This window comes from Stegodyphus dumicola, chromosome 2 (assembly GCF_044657685.1).
Source record: "Stegodyphus dumicola isolate Sdum_Otavi_A_Nest chromosome 2, ASM4465768v1".
NCBI classification, from domain to species: domain Eukaryota; kingdom Metazoa; phylum Arthropoda; class Arachnida; order Araneae; family Eresidae; genus Stegodyphus; species Stegodyphus dumicola.
Genome location: NC_140769.1, coordinates 215,659,075 through 215,684,226, shown reverse-complemented (window position 1 = coordinate 215,684,226; position 25,152 = coordinate 215,659,075). Strand labels below are relative to the sequence as shown.

Genomic DNA, 25,152 nt, shown 5'->3' with positions numbered 1-25,152 from the left:
TGCGGAAACTCCTATTCTGTTCATTCAGAATCTATGAAGAATTGAAGGAATCAGTTCGATAAGGTTTTGATCTTTTTCTAGACAATCATTGAGACTAGGTGATCCTTTTTGTTTGGCCGAGACATCAAACACTAGCCTGATTCATGTAGTACTGTTTTATTTTACTACGTGTCAATGTGGTAGATAATGACATGTTACATCAATTTTGCTTTTTGGTACTTCTTCTATGATGCCTTCTCGTTCCCATTCACTAAAAACTTCTCCATAAGCATCATAAAGTTTCTCAGCTTTTAGTCGTTTTACTGTAGAAGCTAATCTCTTTACAGCTAAATCATAGTTATCTTTTAACGGCAGATGGTTATCAAACCATGGCAAGCTGACTTGAAACCATCCCTCTTCGTTCATCTTTACAGTAGACAAGAAATGATCTCTTGCTTCTTCTTGAAGTTCTGGTTTACTTTTCTTCTTTGAGGGATCTAGAATTCCAAGTGAATCTAGATACCATAGATCGGATATCAAAATTTCCTTATTCAACAGGATGTGACGAGCAGTGCGGAATTGTCCAAGATCTCGCACATACCATTTTTCCCAAAAAGAGTCTAGCCAAGTTTAGTTTCTTTAGCAGCAAGGCCTGAAGTAAGGAATTTAAATCCTCCGGTCATCAACTTGCCTGCAGTATCAGCGACGATAAGTATTTCTATTGGTCCATTACTATGGTCGCATACAAAAATATTGTTATCTTTAAGCTCTCGAATCCACTTGTCTTTAGCAACTGGTGGTATACTTCCACAAATAATATCTTGGCTAAGAGCTTTGAAGTTACAATGATAAGTTCCATCCGTTTTAGACAAGAACACTGTAAAAACATCGTGGTTTATGACATCAGTACATGACCCGCCAAATAATGAATGGCTCAATCTTTCTTTAGATGTACTCTCAAATTTCATTTCATCTGCAGTGCTTTTTAAAATATAAGATCTTTGTGAAGCTTAATTGATAATAGCGCGAGCCTGGCGCTTTCTATCTCGCTCTTTCAATGTAACCGTTAAAAGTTTGCAAAAACACATTTTTTGTTCTTGCCAAATTGGCAAGGGTTTCATCTCGTTCAGGTACTGCATCCGTATTTTCATCCTTATTCATGCTAACAGGAACTGGAGATTTTGATTCTGCTTGGATATTTCTACATAAAAGTATGTTTTCTGTCTAAACGTAAAAAGCAACTGCGACTATTTAGAACTGCTTTTGCCTTTCGTTAGACGTCATCTTTCTTGCTTTAAAGCAATCACCAGATGCATGATTTCCACCACAAAAAATACATCCAGTTGAATTTTGTTCAGATGTTGCTATTAGAGTAGAAGCAGAAGGTGTTTTGGAAAATTCTCCACGGTTTTTTAAACCAAAATGTTTAGCATTCCCAGGCTGAGGAGTCTGATATTTAGTAAAGCACTGAGTAGCTATAAATACTCTCTCTTCACCTTCAATTTCATCCAGCAAAAATGAAAGCAAACCATCTGAATCTAATCGATGTGTTGATGCATTTTTCTCTTTTTGCTCACTACTTTCAGATTCTCTCTGACTGCGATTAATAACTCAGAATCTTTGCCATGCTCTTAATGCATCATCTGGCAGTGACGATTCAACTAGAGGATATAACATTGTCGCATATTTATCTCTAGCAACATAGAGTTTTCGTAATGAAAATTTCTGCTGAGAGTTTTTTAATAATACAGTCAAAAGTCGTTAATCCGGACTCGTCGGGACTTCGGCGATTCCGGATTATCGATTTTTCCAGATTATAGATCATCAGTTTGAATCTGGTAAGGTGGCATGCAGAAATTACAAAATTAAAAATATGAAACCGTAATTTATGAAATAAAGAACAATTATGATCTAAAGGGTATCAAAATTTACAAAAAGAAAAAGCTTAATATTTATTTGTTTACTTTATTAAACATTTCTTTCAATGTATGCTTCGTTTCATGTGATAATACTTTCTCTTTAATTCTATAAACAGACATAATTTCTTGTTCAGTTACAAAGTTCCGCTGTTCAAGTCCTATAATTGTTGTGTCGAGAATACTGACTAATTTGTCAGTCGAAATTTTTTTGTTTTCAATAACCTCTGTGTCACTTTCTTCACTATCGGAAAGGAATTATAATGAGGAGGAATTTGATTTAAATCATATCAAAGACGGAGTACATCAAGATGAAATACTAGGAATTATAAGCCAAATAAAATAAAAACATCTGCCCTGAAGATAAGGATAGTGCTGACGGATCAACTTCCAATCCGCGGCGTGAAATTGATAAACAGATTTAGGATTTCAAAACATACTTTCGCTTTGTAGATACAAATTACATGTTAGTAAATATATATTGGAAATTCTATTTGACATAATCGAAAGTTCAAGCTTACTTTTATGAAATTGCTCTAACAGTCTGCAAAAAATAATAAGCCCGATCCAATTCGAAGATTAAGGAACAACGCAATCTGCAACATTAACTGAATTAGATAATTTTAGCTTAGCTTATACCTCCGTTACACATTAAATGCGCATGCGCACAAACATATTCGCAGCTGTAAAGGTCTTGCGCGCACTCTTAAATGCCTGTGCGCATGCGTGAACGCGACGCTTGCGCAGAAAGTTTGTAGCTTTGAGGTCCGTATTATAGATCATTCTGGATTATGGGTGTCCGAATTAACGACTTTTGACTGTAATAATGAAAGTAGATCTCTAACATAGACTTCTATAAGAAGGTCTTCTTTCCCAAAATGCAATTGCAGTTGTTGTAAAGCTTTACTATAACTTTCGCCACCGGGCGGAAAGCTTTTGATTAACTCTTCAGCAGATGACCCTTTTTCCATAGACTTCAATAAATATACAAATTTATCAAGATCATCTAAATTGGGATCAGTATTGATCTTTTTAAACTGGCTCTGAAATCCTAACCAGCTTTTAATATTCCCATAAAAAATCGGGAGTTTAAGCTTAGGATAATGTATTTTGAGTTAAGCTTTCATTAACAACAGAACCATTTTCCTTTTCAGCTAGAAATGAAATTAATTTGCTTTCTACCATTCTCCACTCTTTAGTTATTTATGACTACAATAATTAAATAATTCCTTTACTCATACTCTAAAATGATGAAAACAAAAGTTACACTAACTCTCTAAGAAAAAGGACAACATAGTATATTGCCATTCTCTGAAATAAACTGTTACAAAACATAGATAATAATAATATGAAGAGATAATGAATTCAAAAAAACCTATAGAGTAAAGAAAACGATTTATCTGCTTGAAGCTCGTGCAATATTACTCAGAAGTTGCAGTTAGAAAAAATATAAACAAAAATATTAGAGTCAAAATATTGTTCACACATTCACGAAGATTTATCTTGTTCAATTAATGATTTTAATTCCAATCCAACTTCTTTGTAATGCTTTTTAAATGCTATTAACTTAGTTTTTCATGTTTCATTACTTTTTTTTTTTTTTTTTCTGTGGACAGATGGGGCTACTTTCTAGTTTGCTTTACTATTTTACTTTTTGTATAAACTGCATAGCTCTGTTCTTTGCAGAATTTCTTTTCTCTTGATGATGAGAGACCTACACCTATACATCCTCAAAAGCAATAGAGTCTTGTTCAAAATATATATCAAACAGAAGGTTGTTACTTTTAGGAAACTGAATTTTATACATTTTCATTTAAATTTTATGAAGAAACAACTTTGAATCCAAACTTATTTAAGCTGTAAACTTTGTTTTATATAACTTTGTTATTCAATTTAGATTTTAACGTTGGTATTATCTCTGACTTAGCTTGCGATTAATGCTCTATAATGTAAAAAAAAAAAAGGCTGCTGTAAAAATCTGCCATCGGCGTCTTAAGAAGAGTATACTATAAGTAAATTCATCTTTTTTTAAAGCAAACAATGTGTATTAATTTCTAATTCATATATATGATATTAATCTTGAGCATTATTTCTTTATATGTTTATGTAAATATTAATGTCCATTTGCAATGTATTTCTTTTTTTGGTACTAGTCAAAAGTCTTTAATCCGGACTTGTCGGGCGATTCCGGATTATAGATTATCAGTTTAAATCTGGTAAGATGGCATGCAGAAATTATAAAATTAAAAATATGAAGCCGTAATTTATGAAATAAAGAGCAATTATGATCTAAAGAATATCAAAATTTACAAAAAAAAAAAAAAAATCTTAATATTTATTATAGCTCATTTCTTGCTGGCACATACAGTGGGTGCAAATGGGTTAAATTTATATTGCCAAAATTAATTTTTTATAAAAAACTACTATATTCAAAATTATTTTTTGCTACATATGTATTATTCTGTTAGCGAAAGTCCTGTCAAAGTTGCACCAATCATTCTTGCATAATTCTGAAGGAACTAGTGCCTTTTTATTTAATAAAAAAGGCAGTATTTGACCCACTTCAGTTTAACTCTTCATGAAAAGGCTTTCTTTGATTTCTTGAACTAGGCCTTCTTATCTGAAAGCACTTCTTAGAAATGCTAAGATTACAAACTTCATGCAAGTAATTGTTCCAATCTATTACTGTTTTGTCAACCATATTTAGCTGACAATTATTTTATGGTAGGATACCATTGAAAATAGTCTCCTGTTTGCTGTTCTGTAAAAGGCACATCCCAACTTTGTCATTTTGCTTTCCCTAAAATGCAAGAGAAAAATACAACCATAACATTTAATTTTGGTTTAGATAAACAAGGATAAACCAAAATGGGGAAACAGTTTCACTGTCAACAGGATGATGAGTAAATACCTAATTTTCAGTGGCGTAGCTAGGGTGGGGCAAGGGGGGACATCTGTCCCCGGGCGCAGCATTCAGGGGGCGCCAAATTGATGTTACAAAATTTTAGAATGAAATTTTTCCGTTCTTGGCAGAGAGAAAGGGGCGCTGAAAACCCTAGCTACGCCTTTGCTAATTTTTTTGTTCAATAGTAATTGTCTTCTAATATAGACAGAACTGGCTCCAACATTTTTGGCATCCTAGGCAATTAATACTTCTTAATTAAAGCTATTAATAATTCAAAGCAAAATTTACTTTTATTTAGTCATTACTTGTCAGGGTAGCTTAGTTTGCACACTCCAAAAATTGATACCCTAAGCAGCTGTCTATGTTACTTGTTCTTGGAACTAGTCCTGGAGAGAGGTATTAATGTAAAAGTGTTTGTAATGGAAATTTTTAAATTATCAGTGTTTACTATTTCTTCTTTTAAATATACTAATTGCTGAAATGTAAAATTTATTCTTAATTTTCTTTACCTATCATTCAAACATATGTGTTATTTGCATAAAGGATGTTATATTTTATTTATTGTTGCTCTAATATTTAAAAAACTTTAATTTTTATTATTTTGTCATATGTTTAGATTATATTGTACTAAATTCTCTGTCTATTAATTTAAAATTGTAGCATTTCTTTTCTGCATCAGATTACTATCCAAATTCATTAAAAAATATATTAGTATTTTATATCTAAATTTGGTACTTTTCCATTATGCACCTGCTATGCATTTGGGCTGGTTTTTTAATTGTAAACAGTTTCAATTATAAGAATAATTTGTTAATGGCACATAAATGTGGTACTTCTCCATTAGGCCCACATTAATGGTTCTTTTCTCGTTATGTTTTGTTACGCTTACACATGCCAACATGGGTGGCAGGTGCATAATGGAAAAGTACCCTAAATTTTTCTTTTTAATTTTATATTTTGTTGTGCTTTATTTACTACAAAAAGTAAATTATTACTTTCAGTATTGCATGACAACCGCAAGCTGATTAGTAAAAAAACTGCAATGAAACTTAATATTGTGCTACAAATACTACTGCAATAAAAATGTTTATTTAAAAAAATGTTAGGCAACCAAATTTTCCCAAGTGTGTTCGTACTGATCACTTGCTTCTCAACACTTCCCAATTGGACTATAATGTGCCCCAGATTTCAGCAGTCAATGGTTGGCAGTATCACCCACTTGTGGAAACCAGGCATTAGATCAGCACAATCAGGTATTTCTTAAACTGTGGATCACAAAGCAAAATATTATGGTTGCAAATAATTCAGATAAGTGAATTTAAAGAAACATTAGTTGCAATCGTTTCATTATCTTTAATATATTTCATTTTCTATGCAGTGTAATTGTAAAATCATAATAGTAGCCAAGTTGAGCTGTAAACCATACTTACATATTGCAAAATATCATGAAAGCTTATCATAATAGCAGTTGTATTGCAGTATTAGCATATAAATTATTTCAGAATCAAAATATTTTACAAATGCACAGTATGTAATGCCATGCACCACAAAAGTATGTCGAGTATTCTTGACTGCTATTATGTGACGTCAGTGACTAGTGTAATGATAACACTTTTCCAGTATAGTCAGTTCTTTTTGATTCATTGCAACAAGTGTATAGTACATCAAAAGAACAATACGATATTATACTTTACTATTTTACTAAACTGTAATTGGTATTTGTTTGAATAATTATTTACCTATGGATAACTAGTTGAGTAACAAGATAATGATAAGGCTTGAGTAGCAAAACTACAAAGTTTCTTCAAGCGAGAATTAGTAATCAGAGATTGGCACTGAAGATGAAGAAAAAAAAATATGAGGAGACATTTCTTTAATTTCACTTTACTTTTAGCAAATGTGATGGTAATGAACAATCTCTTTGTTTAATTTCAATAATGTTTTGGCTACGGCTAGTATGAAATCATCAAAATTAAAAAGGCATCTTGAATCCAAGCATCCTTCATCCATCAATAAACCAAAAGAATATTTTGAATGTCTGTAAAAATCTTAAAAAGAAAAAATATATATATCTTATAAAGCAAAACAATATTTTGAGAAATTCATGTCTGTTAACAAGAAATATTTATATACATCATACAAAGTTTTATATGTGATTGTTTAATGTAAAAAACCATATAGCATTGGAGTATTATTGGCTACTATTAAAATAGCAAAAATACTTCGAAGTAAATATGGCAATGAGATTCAAAAAGTTCATTTCTCAGAGGATACTGCCTCCATTAGAATTTCAGAAATCAGCAATGATCAATTTAAGCAACTGATTTAAACTTAAAGAAAGCCCCAAATTTGAAGTTCAGTAACATGAAACAACTGATGTGTAAAAATATAGCTGGGTTATTACATACTATATGCCAGATACATTTATAAAGAAAACATTGACTAAGAATTATTTTATTGGCCTTTGGAAGAATATGCAAAAGGAAAAGCTATAAATAATAATAAAGTTTACTTTATATATTGAAGGTTTAGAATGGGAAAATTACATTGTCATATGTACAGATGGTGCAAAAGGGATAACAACTGAAAATATTGATCTTAAATCATTTATTGGTACTTTTCTGTTTTGCCGGTGCAGGCGATAAAAATGCCAATAATGGTACAACTGATGCCAAATGGAATATCCTCGCTGGTAACCTTTTACTCCTCATTTTCAAAATAAGTCACAGCCATTTCTTATCAGATTGATTGTTTCTTTCAACACTAGCACACAATTACATAGAATTTTTACCTGATAGTTCAATTTTATGCCCTGAGGCCATTCATGGGCGGTAATTAAGTCAATTAGGAGGCAATCACATCGCTCCCCCGATAGCAAAAATATAGAAAAGGCAAAGTTAAGGGTTAAGTTCATCAATTTTAATGAGAATGCATTAGCAATGTAAAGCACTGCAGTTTTACATAATTTATGAGTAAACTATTCATATGAATTGAAATAATTCTTGCATTTAAGCTTGTATTCCAAATAAGATTTAACTTGAAATTAATGTAGAGAATTACTGAAAGAATTAGATTTTTGTAGCGTAGTTTACGTGAGATGAGATCACTTGGAGTCATGTGATATAAACTGGAGAATCAGGATGTTGTACCATGAAAGCATAGTAAATTCTTAAATGTCTTCTTAATGTCTTTTTACAAAATTTTAAACGACATTAAAATGTTTATACTGTCAAAATAAAAAATTCTTAGAAGTAACATTTGTCAACATTTTTTATGTGTATACTGTGCATTGTCGCCAATAAAGTCTGCTTAGCAAAATTTGTGCCGGCAAAACGGAAAAGTACCCATTTGTTAAAGCTGCTGGTAATGAACATGTAAATTTTACACAGTTTCATGTCTATCAAGAGGTTCATACTGGGGGGGGGGGGGAAGAAGAGGAAAAAAAGAAAAGAAACAGATTTGAGTGGCATATTTCAGAATCGTGACAAAATAAAAAAACTTTATTAAAAACCTTGTGCTTAATAACCATTTCTTTTAAAATCTCTGTAAAAGCTTGGAATTCGAATACAAGGGGAAAAATATTATTACATGCACAAGTAAGATGGATGTCAAGAGTGTGAAGTTCAAGATTATTGCAATTAAAAGAGAAAAATATATTATATATTTTTAACTGAACAGAAGTTTGATCTTGCTGCTGTTTTTCAAACTGACTTATGACTATCAAAGCTGTGTTATGTATCAGATATTTTTGTAAAAACTAAACTTTTTAATCTTGTCTCTTCAAGGAAGAAATAGCAATTTATTTACTTTGAATGATAAAATTTAATGTTTTGTTAAAAGTTCAACATTTGCAAAAACAGAGTTGAAAATACTTCATTTGAAATGCTTTCGAATATCAACAATTTTATAACTGAAAAAATAATTATAAAACTTTAATTACAAAAATTATTAGACATCACTTAAAACCTTTAAAACACAGTTTTGCACATACTTTATTCTGAATTTTGATTTCAAAAAGTTATCTTGAATTAAAAAACCATTTTGGTTGACATTAATGAGAATAATCCCCTCCCATATAAAGCCTAATAGGAATTTCTTGAGCTATCGAACACTCAAAACTTGAGTCTCCGCAAATATCCTTGACTAAATTCTGGATTAGAGCTAGAACTGAATTTTTCCAAGAGTGTGTCAGGCACATGTAGGAGAATGTGTCAAATATTGCATTTGTTATGCAGTATCTGTTTGATTAAAATGTGATTTTCCTTCATTAATTTTCACTTACTTAAAACAAATGCCAAAAATACTTTTTCTCAAATGTTCATTGTTCACCAAAAATAAAGTTATTTATGAAAAAAATAGTAATTTTTATATCTTTATTTTATATTTAATACCTGGGGTTGTGAAAAAATCTTCATGATAAAAAGTGGCCACGAAAAGTTTAAAAAACACTGCACTAGACTAACTAGGGGGATACTTTTGCTGAAACTGCTGTAGGAACTTCAGCTCTTTTCGCAGTATGTGAGTGGTTAATTAGTTGATTAAGCATGCTAGCCATATACCCAAGAACAATTTAATTCAACTTAAAGCTTTCCTTAGGTACTTTTCTCTTAAAGCCATACCCCACATTTTCAGTGTTGTATTGGCACATTTTGGCTTGTTTGTTTCCTCCCACTCTTGATTCGATACTAGATGATTAAGAAGAGCTACAAGAGAACATTCTCCAATTTCAGATGGAATTCTCTAAAACGTATTGTGTGGGCCAAATTCAGCCAACATTATTATTATTATTATCCTTTTTATGCATTAGCTTTAACAGCTTCTACAATTTTAGGGCATCTGGCAATTTTAAATTTAGATTGAGATAAAAAGGAATTGGCACATACCTCTGTCATGTAGTTATTCCATTAACTGTTTTGTTGTCATGCATTTGAAGCAACTTTTGATTCACAAAACTTAATAGAAGTTAGCACTTGACTCCATAAGTAAATGAATGAGCAGTAGCAAAAGGAATGCATGATCCTAGAAACCACAATTTTGTTGGGTTGCCTCCATCTTGAGTGAAGGCTGCATAGCCATTTTACTGTCAAGTCATGTTTTAATTTTATGAGGTTATTATATTAACACAATTCTTTTTTGCGAAAAATCTCTTTTTTGAAGGGACTTTCTTATTAATCTCTTATCAAATCCTTAGCCATGAAATCAATCCATTGCTGTAAAATAAATAAATAAACTGATTAGATAAAAAAAAGGTGGTGGTTATGAACACAATTATCACCAGAAAAAAAAAAAAAAAAAAAAGGCAAACCAAACTCTAGACACCAGGTGCTGAGGAAATATGGCAGAACAAAAAAGTGTAAAAAATTTAATGGAAACGTACCCTTTTTTTCATGTGCAAACTAAGTATAGAACATACCAAGAACTAAAGCTCCTATAATTTTAATAAATAGTGTAATTATATTACTTCCCATAGTGCTTCTTATAATGTGCAGTTTAAACTGAATGAGAAATGAAATATTATTTTGATAAATTATATGCTTACTAAAAATGGTGCATACTATGTTGATATCATCTGAAAGCTTATTTCTAATGATGTTTAACTGATTTGTTTTTCATAATAATTAACAGTATTGTTGGACCTTTTTTTAACATTACAAATATTAAAAAAATATATATTTTTTATTTTAAAAGTAAAAATTTTTCGTTTATCCAATAGGAAGATGTATTGGAAAAGTTTGAAAATTTCTGTCAGAGAGTTAAAGATGGAGTAAAAAATCAAACTAAGGATTTTCTTCCTGCTTTAGAAATAATGATGAAAAATCTTGAGAGAAAAGGAAATTCTACAGATATTATTATATCTGGCCTTAGTTTTTTTGGTGTTTTCTCTGGTATGTATGAAAGATTTTCTTCTGATACATAAAATTTTCTTGAAAATGAAGCAATCAAAATATATTAAAAAATGTTTAGCCTTTTATCAACACTATTTAACAACAGGTTTTAAACTTTACAACTTAACATTGTATCAACACTAAAAAATTGACGAGAATTCTTGAAACAAAAATGTTTGGTACTTTTCATTTAAAGTTGCATCAATTATAATAATGCATCAAAACACCAAGAAAGGTAAAATGTTTAATTCATTAACATTTTACAAGCTGACAAATAACTATGCTGTGATATCTTTCTGAATAAGCTGGTTGAATTAACATTAATCCAGCAATTTTTGATGAGATTTTCAGTTGAACTTTTTTAAGAATGAAATTAAAAGTCAGTATAAATCACACAATCTGAGCTACTGTCAGATGACAAACAGTCATGATTAAATAATTTTACCAAGAAAAAGATGTTATCACTGAGGCAAGACTGTTTGGAAAATCACAGAATGAAATACAGTAGTCTCCTGTTTAACTGGGGTAAATATCTACAATTAATATAACATCAGTTAAAAAAAATCATAGGAAAGAGAAGTAACTCATGTTATGATTAAGAGAAAAATACTATTAACAATTTACCTATAATATTAAGCAGTTTGAATGTAAGAATAAATTCATTTGGATACATAAATTAAATCAGTATTCAAAATAAGATCACATTTTAAATAACATGGAACAAATTACTCTTGTATTTCAATAGGGCTTGAAGTAAAATAGAAGTTTAATGCCTGTACACTTAATTTACTTTTATGATTTAGCAATTTATTTTAAATGGATAATTAAAAAAGGTTTATATATTCCAGATTATGTTCATAGTGCCAAAAAGGGGTAAAAAAACTTACAAAACTTGTGTTAACATTTACCCTTTTCTTAAATCTTTTTTTTTAAACTTTTTTTTCGTATGATTTACGTATGCGCATTTGGAGGATGTGTCTACAGATACTTTAAAAAATGCTTGGCATAATTTATGGCCAGCTACCATATTTCATGGTGAGGATGATGAAGATTATAGCCGCAAATTTGAAGGTTTTCGGACATTGCAAACTAAAGGTGAAATTTTCTAGTTATTGGATTTTGTAAAGAAATGTGGTGAAGCGGTAATAAATGAAGATGATATAACAGAAGTTTTTCATTGCAACGACAATGCCCCAATCATCAATCAATTAATGGACGCCGAAGTCTGTAGTATGGTTCTAAATCCAGAAAATACCGCTTTCGATAGGTGGAACTTTGTAACTGAACAAGAAATTATGTCTGTTTATAGAATTAAAGAGAAAGTATTAGCACATGAAACGAAGCATACATTGAAAGAAATGTTTAATAAAGTAAACAAATAAATATTAAGCTTTTTTTGTAAATTTTGATACCCTTTAGATCATAATTGCTCTTTATTTCATAAATTACGGTTTCATATTTTTAATTGTATAATTTCTGCATGCCATCTTACCAGATTTAAATTGATGATCTATAATTGGGAATCGCCGAAGTCCGAGTCTGGATTATGGACTTTGTACTGTAATATCTTCTTACTAAAAAGAAACTTATATTTCTCATTCATATTTTAAATATATTTTCTCAGTGTCTACTGGCATTAACGCCCAACATTCTAATCAAGTTATTAACAAACATCAAAATAATTTTAATTTTCTCAATTAATATAGTAATTATTAGGAGGGAGCTCTCTTTATTTATTATTTATTTATTTATTTATTTTGTGCTTCCTAAGAAATTAAGAGGGACTTTCCTTTGATCCTGATAGTAGAAATGTCAAATGAAGAGCTCAACATCAAGCTGTAAAATTTAATCATGAACACCACTTTAACACTTACACATAACTTAACATGATCCAAGATTTGATCTCCCTCATAATACACATTAACACTGATTTAACACATAACTATTTAGCACATCACGATTTCACTAAGCTGATGAATACACCACTTTTGATTCACATATGTGGCCTTAATGGGGCCATTTTTGTGTTGCGTAAATCTTCCAAATTCATAGCTCCATTCGTGAACTATCACCAAATTTCGCTTTATACTCCTTTGAGTAACACTTTATGACCATATTTACTTATTATTTTTACTACCTAGTGATTTTCTTTTCCTTCCATCCTATTCAAAAATCCTGCCGGCTGCACCACTTTGTTGCCTCTTGCCGTTGCCAGCAGGGAAAGAAAACGAGGCTGGTTCGTTTTCTTTTCCTGAAAATACTGACCATAGCAGGAAAATAATAATATTGCACTTGGTAGCGTTATCCACACATTTATTACACATCACCACACAACACAAATAAAACAAATAAACAATACTACACATTAATATATATGTAAGATAAAAAATAAGAAAGCAAACTTCTAAATTTAATTCACTATAACTTCTTATTTTCTATTTCATTTGGGAACTTCATCTATCTGTCCTAAAAATAGCGCTGTAAGTCTAAACTGCGTCATTCAAATTAATCATGTGATCTTATGTAACCCTTAATGCAGATGCCTCTTGACCAATCGCCAAATTGCAAACCAAAACTTTTCTCTTTGCCGTGCTTCCATCTTGATTAAATACGCAATTCAGCTTTGCTCCCTACTGAGCTAAGATGTAATTCCGCTGACTTGCTTTCTATCTCAACAGTATCAAAAATGTAAATCTTGTGTGGAAAGGCACGACTAGAGTACCAAGTGATTGTGGCCACAAATATCAATTGCAAATAAAAATGGAATTAAAACTGCCATGACTGCCAAGCTCTTTAAATACTACGCAATCAAAATTCTTCTTCAATATGGATCTAAGCACGCATGGACACTGTTCCGGCTTTTCCTTATGCTTTTAATATATCAATTAGTTGTACATGATTGGATTATGTGCTATTAACTTTAATGGAACATTTATGTCAACTAATCTCGCATCATTTAACGAATGGATAAAATGAAAAAGCAAAATATTCATTTGGATTCTCAATCAGGCCAAGATCACTGTAACATCAAAATATACATGCGTCAACAAATATGGAAATGATTTAAGGCATCATCAAAAGTGGTATTGAAGTGCGATTAATTTCTTCGGTTCTAATTTAATTTTTCAAAGTTGTCCAGAAAATTAAGTGCCCATATTCCGAATTTGCGTTTTGATGTCGTGATGAAAAGTGTTAGTTTCTCTCCAAGTGCATCATTATAAATAACTTACTCAATAATTGGTTATATTTTTTAAATCTAAAAGTGTGGTGTTTTATTACAAATTGATTAAATTTTTTCTTTTTCACTAACCTCTCTGTAACTTTCTTCATGCTTTTATCCATTTTTTGCAGCAATTCCACTTTTTGTTTGATGGACATCGAAACATGCTTTCGCTTTGTAGATCCTTTGGCAGCTCCAGAAAGTTCAAGCTTACTTTTATAAAATTGCTCTAACAGTCTGCAAAAAATAATAAGCAGGATCCAATTCGAAGATTAAGGAACAACGCAATCTGCAACATTAACTGAAATAGATAATTTTAGCTTAGCTTATAACGTCCGTTATACATTAAACGCGTACGTATTAACATATACGTAAACGTATTATGTGCATGCATAAATGCATATGCACATGCGTAAACTGCAAGTTTGTAGCTTTGAGGTCCGGATTATAGATCATTCCGGATTATGGATGTCCGGATTAAAGACTTTTGACTGTATTTCCAAAAGTAAAAGTTCCAAATTAAAAAAGAATTGTAATTAATATTTTAGGTGACCATAAATTGGCAATAGCAGCTTACAACTGTCATGAATATGATTTTTTTAAGCAACAAACTAGTTACCAAAGACCTTTCTTTTCTGGCAGTTTTTCACATTACCAGAAAAGAATCTTTATATGGGTTCTGCACAGGTTCATTTGATACCCATTTTTGCAAGTTTAGGTGGAGGATTAAATATTTCTTTCTTGAAAAAATGCAACAACTTGATTTTTCTCTTGATAGTAAATTGAAAATTGCCCCCCCCCCGCTAAGCAAAAAAAAAAAAAAAAAATTTATTTTGCTATTTTTATTACTTTGTTTTGGTTATAAATTTATATTTCTTGTATTGTTTGGTATCACCAAACTTGACAATTAATTGGTGGTCACTGATGAAATTTATAACAATCAAAATATTTTAATTATTTTTACTTTCCATTTTGCTGTATATACATGTGTGTGTATGTCTGTGTCTGTATCAATATATATATATATGTTATGGTTTTTGTATTTAATTTGCTATTTTTAGTAGAATTATAATTTAAATTTTTTTATTTCCCTGTGCAATGCAGCGTGTGATGAGTTTTAAGAGAAAGCTATGCCAAAAAAGTAAAAATACACGAGCATGTGCATTTAACATTTAATAAATAGATATCTCGTAATTGTACTCTTTTGCTTTCCAGAAACCTCGAGAAAATACCAGAATGTTCTCGTGCATGAATAAAAAGCTTTTAAAAGGCGGGCAAAACATCTCAGTTCAGTTGTTTATTGGTTGTTTACTACGCTTTTGTTATTGATTGTAGCGAATTTGCGGTGAGATCGGATTAGCTTTCTCTGTACTTTGGATTGTGTTCTATTTAACGTTTTAGTAGTTTAAAATATAACTACTGTGAAATATTGTGATACTGTACGAATATCTGTGAGGAAAATTTTCAGCATTTTATTTTATTTCTTGTAATAAGAATAAATTTTGTCGACTTTTCATCAGACTTGTGCATTCAGTCTATTATGAATACACACACAGCACTTTTTGGTGCCAGGAGTGGCGTTTGAATGCCAATCGCAAGAGCGATGGAAGAGCAGTTAAGACAGCTTCTTAGCAGTCTTTGTTGCATTTAAAGAAGAAATAAATGTTGGCCAAGAAGAGATGAAAACTGGTCAAGAATCCATTAACGGAAAGATGGAAGCTGGTCAAGAATCAGTTCAAGAAGAGATAAAATCTATACAAGGAAAGACTAAAGCACGTAAAGAAGAAATGAAAATAGAAATTACCTGCATAGTAGAAAATAAAATCGAGGCTATAGAAGGCAGAATTCATGCAGTTGAAAATAAATTTAAACACATTGAAGAAAGAGTTTCTCCTGTAAAAGAACAAAGAGAAGAGAGAGTGTCTGCCTTGGAACAACAAATTGATGACAGGGTTACTGCAGTTGTCAAAGAAGATGATACCTTGAAGAAATTTGTAGTGACGGCAGGGAGCAATACAGATGGTTTTAAATTTTTACCGATGCCTGCTCGTCCATCTCTGAAACATATGGGAAAACCTTTTTTTTCAAGTGCATAGACACAATTTTCTATAGTGGCAGATGCGAATGGATGGGATTCCCAAGCTAAGGACTGTAATCTTGCCGCTTCTCTGAGAGCAGATATCCTTCAAACTCTCCCAGAAAACCAAAGGCTAGATCTCTGTCCAGTGCATTGGAGCTGCACTTTGGGGAGAAATGTTTGAAAGACTACAGTAGGCCTCAACTAAAATCCCATCAACAGCAGCTCACCGAAACACTCCAGGAGCTTGCTACGGTTGTCGAAAGGCTGTCTCACCTCGCCTTTTCGAAGCGACCGACAGAAGCAAGGGAAATCCTGTCCCTGCAATATTTCATAGATGGCATTCAGGATCCTGAAATAGAGAAAGCTCAACGAATGGCGGATGTCAAGGAGGTAAAATGTGCTCTAGTGTACACAATGAAATTCGAAGCAGTCCGCCAAGCAACTTATAGAGGTCTCTACTCAGTCAGACGTGTGTCCACGAGCCAGTGGATCAATTAATGGCTCGTTTAGATTATCCAGACAAATTGTCTCGTTAGATCCATACAAGTCAATGCTTTGATACGGAGTAGGATTGAGGACAAACTGGCTGTAAAGTTTTGGAAATGTGGTACTGAAGGCCACATACGAAGGATCTGCAAAACACCCCAGAGCACGGAAAATAAGATGGATGAGTTGAATAGACAATTAAATGCCATGAGATGAAAAAGGAGTGACCAGAAACCAAAGTGCTGGAAGCATGGAAAATACTGTTTTCCAGCAGAACACCCCAGGGCACGGAGAATACTGTTTTCCAGCAACTATGCAGGAAACATATTAATGACCATATCGAGGAGCGGAGCTTGCAGATAATGAAAAACCATGTTTTAAAGTGCTCAAAATTTCTACAGTGAGTGGCAACAGTGATGGACTATCCATCAATGGGCACATTAATAGAATTCCTTGCAATATGATGATTGACACAGGAGCTAATGTTACCATCATTTTGAAAGATTTAGCTGAATAATTTAAAGATAAACTCATTTGGATGCCACCCTTTACATCCCAGACTGTGTCTGGTGATGAAATCGAAGTAGCTGGAAAGTTAAAAGTGAACATATTGTTTGAAAGTGCCGCCTATTATCACACAGCATATGTGGCAGATATTTCAGATCCTTGCATACTCAGATTGGACTTTTTAAGGAAACACAATTTTTCCTTGAACTTCCAAAACAACAGACTGCTTTTAGCATCAGATGATGCCACTATCCATCATCAGAAAACAGGGCTTAATTTCTAAGATTAGAAGTGTGGGAGCCCTATGGTAGACTGTCAGCAAAGAAGAACAAGAGTAAATAAATAAATAAAATGACTATTAAACTCATTAATAATTTTAAAATTAAATAGTTAATTATTATCAAATTTATTAATAGCTAATTAATCAATGTTTATTAATTATTATTTCATTGATAGTTATTCAATAATTAATTATTATTTATTGAAATAATTAAAGATTGAAGTAATTAAATGTAAAGAGATAAACTGAAATTTAATAAGCAGTTTTTAATATAATTTTATTGTTAAAATAAAATTTCTACTGAAATTGTTATTCAATTACATAAAAGAAATGCCGCAGCCTTCTTATTCAGGGCTCCGGTGCATTCCAGCTAGAATTATGATTTATTACAAAAACTAAGAAGTACCAGAGCCGAGATCCGGTGGGCTCTGGCCCAATTTAAGCTCTGATCGTAGAAGGGGGGTGGGGTCTTTTATCATCTCAAAAATTAAATATACTTAAAGTATAGCTAATGAAAATTCCTGGGTGAAACAGAATGAGGATATGAGTGTGTGGAAACAAAAAATGAGGGAAATCTTGGTGAGAGAGAATGTTCTCTTTGACCATGGCTCTCTGCTGATATAATTGTAGCCATCAAGCAGATGTGTTTCAGGGGTAAAATGAGTCCTGAATGTGACTCCTCCTAAGGATGAATGTAAACTTGCTGGTTATGCTTCTCCCCTATTAGTGGATACTGTGCAAAGACAATGTATATGATGTGTTTGAGCAGTTTATCTCAGTATTTCACTCTTATTGTACTCGCCGTCACTTGACGCACATTTAAGAACACAAACTTTCCTTCCTGCAAGAATAACTGTAAGCATCGATAACAGTACACTAGGTATGATGGCATGGCGACAAATTTACGCATTCCTAAACAAACTCCTCCAAATTAAAGGGAAAGGTTTCCGCATGTGAGTGAGGGGACTTTACTTGAATGCCTCATGTTCTCATGAGTTCATATTTCTAGGGAAATAGTGTATTACAAAGTCTGCTTATTGTTAAACTAAAACATTAGGAATTCTAAATTTTCCCCCCTTTAAATTGTGGTTCAGTTTTATAAAAAGAAGTACCAGAGCTCATCTTATTTTTGCTTCGGCACAATTTAAGCACTGTCAGAAGTGATCATCACCTGGAAACGTCGACATCTTGTCTGAAAAAACCCTGCTTAGAAAGCTGCCGAAATCATATTAGGGTGGAAGAGAAACACCAGGCTACCTGCTATTCCCTGTCTCAGATGCTGTTTGGTTGTGACCTTTGTCTGCCTTGTGAGTTTTTGTTTGATTGCCCTCCAGATGTGCTTTCATCACCTAAGGAATACATTAATATCTCCAGGCCCAATTTGAAGTTATGCACGACTTTCATGAGAGCGAGTCAACTTGGGGACAGAGAATATGAACACCCGATTTGGCACCAGAGCTACTGGACACTGATTCAAATAAGGGGATAAGGTATGGTTGTGGAATCCGACTCAACAGAAAGGACGCTGTCCAAAACTACAGTCACCTTGGGATGGTCTATATACAGTCCTAAACAGGCTGAACGATTTCAGGGTTTGGATCCGTAAGTTATTGAACTCTAAGCATTAAGAACTCTAAGTCGTTCATTACGACAAATTAGCTCCTTACTATGGCCATAGTACGTAGTGTATATAATGTAAATAGTACAAGACCCTGGTCTGTTTTGTTTCTAAATGTGATAGCATTTGATTTGTATTTAGTATTTGATAGTATTTAGTATTTAATAGTATTTGATTTGTATTTAGTATTTGATAGTATTTAATAGTATTTGATTTGTATTTAGTATTTGATAGTATTTAATAGTATTTGATTTGTATTTAGTATTTGATAGTATTTTATTTGTATTTAGTATTTTATTTGTATTTAGTATTTGATAGTATTTTATTTTTATTTAGTATTTGATTTGTTTTAAGTTACTTATTGCAATTGTTTATGTTGTTTGTTATTGTAATGTAATGTTCATTATTGCATTTTTGCCTTAGTTGTAAGTTTGGCTTCCTGTCCAGTGCAGTCCTTGTGAAGGGTTATGGTTTTTGTATTTAATTTGCTATTTTCAGTAGAACTATAATTAAAATTGTTTTATTTCTCCATGCAATGCAGCATGTGATGAGTTTTAAGATAAAGCTGTGCCAAAAATATAAAAATACAGGAGCAGGCGCATTAATAAATAGATATCGTAATCGTACTCTTAACGCGCATTTAACATTTAATAAATAGATATCTCGTAATTGTGCTCTTTTGCTTTCTAGAAACCTCAAGAAAATACCAGAATGTTCTCGTGCATAATTAAAAAGCTTATAAAAGCCAGAGCAAAACATCTCAGTTCAGTTGTTTATTAGTTGTTTACTGTTTTTGTTGTTGATGGTAGCAAATTCGCTGTGAGATCGGATTAGCTTTCTCTGTACTTTGGATTGCATTCTATTTAATGTTTTAGTAATTTAAAATATTAACTACTGTGTGATATTGTACGAATATCTGTGCGAAAAAATGTCAAAAATGTCAACATTTTGTTTTATTTCTTGTGATAAGAATAAATTTTGTTAACTTTTCATCAGACTTGTGCATTCAATCTATTACGAATCCGTACGAACGCAACAATGTATATATATATATAGAGAGAGAGAGATACACACATATGTGTGTATTTACATTATATATATATGTGTGTGTGTATGTATTAAAAGATCTGTTTATATCATTATGCTTTTATTAAAAGATAATATATACATTAAAACTTTTATACATGTGGCAAAATAAAATAATTCTTTCACTATTTAAATTCATTTTAGTTCCATCATTGCTTTCTAAGACAAGAAAGAGGTCCTCACCTTGTGCTGCATTTGCTGAAGAAATTGTTCCAAAAGTTCATGGTCGTCAAATGATCACATATGGTAGAAAGCGATCATTATTATCAGCAGTAGAAAATAAATCTACCGCGGAATCTGGATTTTCTTCTTCATTGATTGATTCTAGTACTCCTCTCAATGAAATAGTGTTTAACATATCGTCTGAAAATGGATGAATGTATAAAAAACTGAATGAAGTTCATTTTTACTAACGTGGAAGGATTTTTCAGCTTTTGTTATAAAGATTTTTAAAAAAATGTAATCTGCAAGATGAGCAAAAGGGAATAAGTTAAAAATAATCAGCGTATCTGCAAATTGTTCTTTGTGGTGAATTAGAAATTGATTCACAGGGTAGATAATTCTTGAAACATCTTAAAAATTTGGTTAACTGCAAAATGTTTGGAAATAAGAATGTTGCTTCATCAATGTTGGTTAGTGAATAATAGTTAGTGAAACTTGTGAATATTCCCTTCTTTTACAGTGAGTCATTAGCTGATTTGCCATTTTCTGGGAAAAGCCAAATGTATTGCTCAGTTTGTAAGGAACTTTTAAAGGCAGGCTTTTCATATATATTTGCAGTGTAATGGTTAGTGTAATTCAGTTGGCCTTAGGTTTCATCCTTGATCAGGATATGCTGATTTTTCAAGACTCTTGTTTGCAGCAACTTAATGGCTTTATAGTGGGCCTGACCTAAATAAAATGTGTTAGATGATAGCTCACCACCGTTTAATTTGGTAAGCTGAAACTTGCTCCTTCCTTTAACCACTTAAAACCTTTGAACGAGCAGCAAAAATTAAAGACATATTTTCTGTCTGTTCTTGTGATGTAGTGGTTAAGATAACAGTTAGCAGAGAAAGAGGTGGAATCAGTTTTTAGGAAGGGTGTAAGTGACATTTTGAGAACCTTAGTCTCAAAAATTTAATGATTCTGAAGGTTCATTATATCATCAGTGAGAATTTTGCCTAGCTTGGTAGACTGATATTGCAGTTGCAAGAGAGAGGAGATAACACAAACAATTAATCCTTACATGCCAGTTGAACCTGCACACATCAGCGTCAGCTTATTGGCCAGTCACCATTAATCACTATGCTGACTAGAGCAAAACTCATAAAAAGTTATCTACTAACTATTAGATGCATTTTCAACAAGATCTTTTAAGCAGCTCAATGGGAAACTTTTTATGTATGTGTTGTTATGTAAACTGAAATTCTGTACTGAAGGAATTAAATGAGCTTTATATAAAGTGCATTTCCTGTAGCTCTTTACTAATTTTGAACTATGCATAAATCTTATCTTTTAACCTATGATGAATTTATTTATGCTGTTTATTTAGCACTGGATTGCCTGTGTGAACATAATTAAATTAAAGTGAAAGAGAAATCAAATTGATATAGTGACCTTGTGGCAGATTCAGATGTCACAGATTCAAGTCAGCTGAATCTTTATCCATCATGGCCTATATTTATTGTTGTATTTTGTCTGCCAATTAAAAAAATTGTAATAAATGTAATGCAGATGATTATATGATACATAAAATGATATCTTTTTTCAGTAATGCATAATAATAGTAGGTATCTTTTTATAATACTAATATAGTTTCATTCAAAACTAAAACTCTTCAGATGTTTATTTATATAGATTTATCAAGCTTTAAGCTATGCATGTATTTTATTTGTGATAAAGAATGCATTTATATATAATTTTTGTATAAATATAGAAATGATTAAAACAAAGCGAAAGCTTAAGTTAATCAAGAATGTATAGTTTGTTTTGTGAAGTTACAGATTCAAGTTCAGATTCATATCATAATTTTAAATCAAAGCTTTTTCAAAACTTTTTACATATATTAACCCCTTTTTCTGCTGTTTTTATTCTGGAATAAGAATTGTAATAAGTATAATTTAATATTGTAAATAGTGTAATTTTTTCAAAGAGCTAAAAATTTTAGTGTAAAAATGGAGAAAACTTTCCATTTAATATGCATACTTCATTAATGTATTTGACAATAAATTTCTGTGTGCATATTTTTCAAAAAGGGTGACTGCAGACTTTGTTTCCTTAACCTATATTAGACATGTACATCCAATTACTTGCTTAAAATGAGATGCAGAATTTTATGAGAATAATTTCCACATGGCAAAAATAAAATGCAGTATGCAGCACTGCAAGTAGTAGGATTTCACTCTCTTCTTAGCAAAATTATATTATTATTATTAGTATGGGTTATTTCCAGTGAAAATTCCAATTAATAAAGTGTTAATTGTACTTTAATTAGTTACGAAAATTTTCATGTGTGAAAAATTACACATTGCATAAAAATATTTGTAGAGATATACTTAATAAATACTTTCAAAGAGACTAGCTGCAAATTTAACAGCAAAAGCTGTTTTACATAAAATAGAGCCACGTCGTGCCAAAGACTAGCAGTCTGTGTTCACATCTCTTTCTCAAATGCCTCAGAATTTTATCATTTATATGCATGAAAATTCATCTAAACTGGTACATTCTTTCTAGAATATCTACTTGAATTCTGTACTTCAAAGTCTCAAATCTTTTGTTCTTAGTTCAATTAAAACAAGATGAGTGTATAGTTTTTTACTCTGTGAGAACTATGTGAAAAGTTAGAATATTTATTCTCAGAATTTTCCCACCTACAATGTTAGAATTGATCGTATTAAATTATTTACCTTATTTTAACAAGCTTAATAACTGGAAATGAATATCTAGGATCAATATTTGAGAAAATAAAGCATGTATCCATTTCACTCAAACAGCCTTCATAAATGCTATTTACTGTATGCAGACAGTGCTTATTAGCAGCTGGCGCACAGTGGAGTTTGTGTTCAGAAGAGCTGCACCATCCTTTTGTATTTGAATAATCTGATACCAGATTGTACATAATTTAAAAATTGCTAATCATATACAGTGAATCCTTTCATAACATCCACTTCCAATTGATCAGTGGTATTAAAACTTTATGGCAATTTTAATACCACTGATCAATGGGACCATAAAAATGCAGATGGCCTCAATCAGAAAACTGAGAGTTACATTTAAGACCCCAATCAAAACTTAGTATATCTCCATTTATTAGACACTTAGTATATCTCCATTTATTTAAAACAACCACTTCCACAGAAGGCTAAAAGTCATTTGTAACTATGGATGGTCAACTACTTTTGTTATATATAAACACAAAAGTCTGACTATAAATCGTAAGTGACATTTAAATGCACATAAAGTTTCAATAAAATAAAGTAGATACTGTAAAATTCTGTTTAAAGGAAGTATTTATCAAACTAAATTTCACCTAGAATCAGATGGCAATTCATAAGATTAGTTCTCATTATTAAATACTCTCTTTTAGTCTAATAATGTGTCGGTGATGCTCTACCCATAAATCTAGTTATAGACAAAATATCAGATCAAATACAATGTTCAAACTGCAAAAAAGAGGATGCATAATTTTGTTTCTTAATTTCTCATACTGGATATAACTCAGATAAAATTTAGTTTTAAAAGGAAGGAAAAAGAAATAATTAGCCTAAAATGTTTGGTTAAAAATATGGATTATGGTTAAAACAGTAGGATTTAAGTTGGTAGCAAAAATATTTCATCTCCCTTATCATGTGCGTCATATTTTATTATTAATTAACTTTTTTTTGTTCATTTCATAAATTTTAATGTGAATTTAATTTTGAAAATTTTATATTTATGTTTATTTGTTATTGCATGTGTTTAATTTCATTATTATTTTTTAAATGTATTTTTCCATCTGTCATCTATTCCATCTCCATAGTTTGGAAACTGTTACGAAGCGATAGCCGTTATTTTTCAAACTAAATTACAAACATCTTTTATTCTAAGAATTAGAGATAAAATGCTTTTGTAGAAATTGAAGTCATAATCTGTCATGTCGATGAAATAATTACTGTTTGCTGATACAAATCATTTAGTCAGAAACATATCCATCACTAATGTACCAAGTTCCTTTTACATATCGAAGCTAAACATGCTGTCAATTAAGCCGCCAATGTATTGCAGCTGGGGTGAACACATTCCTTATTAGAATCCATTTTTGTAATGGGTTTTCCACACCACAATTTTCCTAGAAAAACTGTGTTATGCTGTTTCTCAAAGAGTGGATTTCTCTGCCAAAGGTGCAATTTTTTGTTGTAATTCATGTTTGTGTTCATCTTAAGCATTCTACGTCACATTCATTAAAGGACTGTTTAGCGAACATGTCTGCTAAATTACTTGTTTCTATTTTGCTTCATTCTCAAATTAGACGCCAAAAACATGTTCCTTAACTTTAGGAGGGTAGTGTATGGTATATAGTATCACTAATGTACCAAGTTCCTTTTACATATCGAAGCTAAACATGCTGTCAATTAAGCCGCCAATGTATTGCAGCTGGGGTGAACACATTCCTTATTAGAATCCATTTTTGTAATGGGTTTTCCACACCACAATTTTCCTAGAAAAACTGTGTTATGCTGTTTCTCAAAGAGTGGATTTCCAAAAGTGCAATTTTTGTTGTAAATTTGTTGTAAATTTTGTTTGTGCAAATGCCAAAGGTGCAATTTTTTGTTGTAATTCATGTTTGTGTTGATCTTAAGCATTCTACGTCACATTCATTAAAGGACTGTTTAGCGAACATGTCTGCTAAATTACTTGTTTCTATTTTGCTTCATTCTCAAATAAGACTCCAAAAACATGTTCCTTAACTTTTGGAGGGTAGTGTATGGTTACAACTCCAGGAACTCTACACGAAGCTGAACGATGTTAACTGCATTAGACAGAGCACAATTAACTTTCAAAACTTTTCCAACTGTGCCTATGTCAGGCTTTCAGATTTGATCTGATCAGTAGGTCTCTCTTTAGGGAAGCAACAGTAAATCTTCAGTTACAAATCATGCTGATTACTTATGCCGTTTCACATAAAAATCTATCGAGAAAGACTAAAGCAAGTCTGTGACAAAATGAGAC

General features: G+C 31.6%; 1 protein-coding gene across 3 annotated transcripts in view; it reads left to right on the top strand.

Moving 5' to 3' along the window:
- Positions 1-24,820, top strand: part of LOC118186775 (uncharacterized) — an 85,812-nt gene extending 60,992 nt beyond the window's left edge. For 2 of the 3 annotated variants that reach the window (XM_085811742.1, XM_085811741.1), the window contains exons 4-5: positions 10,514-10,685; positions 20,107-24,820. In XM_085811742.1, coding sequence (XP_085667868.1) covers positions 10,514-10,685; positions 20,107-20,339 — 405 coding nt within the window. In that variant the 3' untranslated portion in view covers positions 20,340-24,820. Of the gene's footprint in view, positions 1-5,906; positions 6,054-10,513; positions 10,686-20,106 lie in introns of those variants that run through there. The other variant, XR_015039779.1, reaches the window with a different exon arrangement.
- Positions 24,821-25,152: the final 332 nt, after the last annotated feature.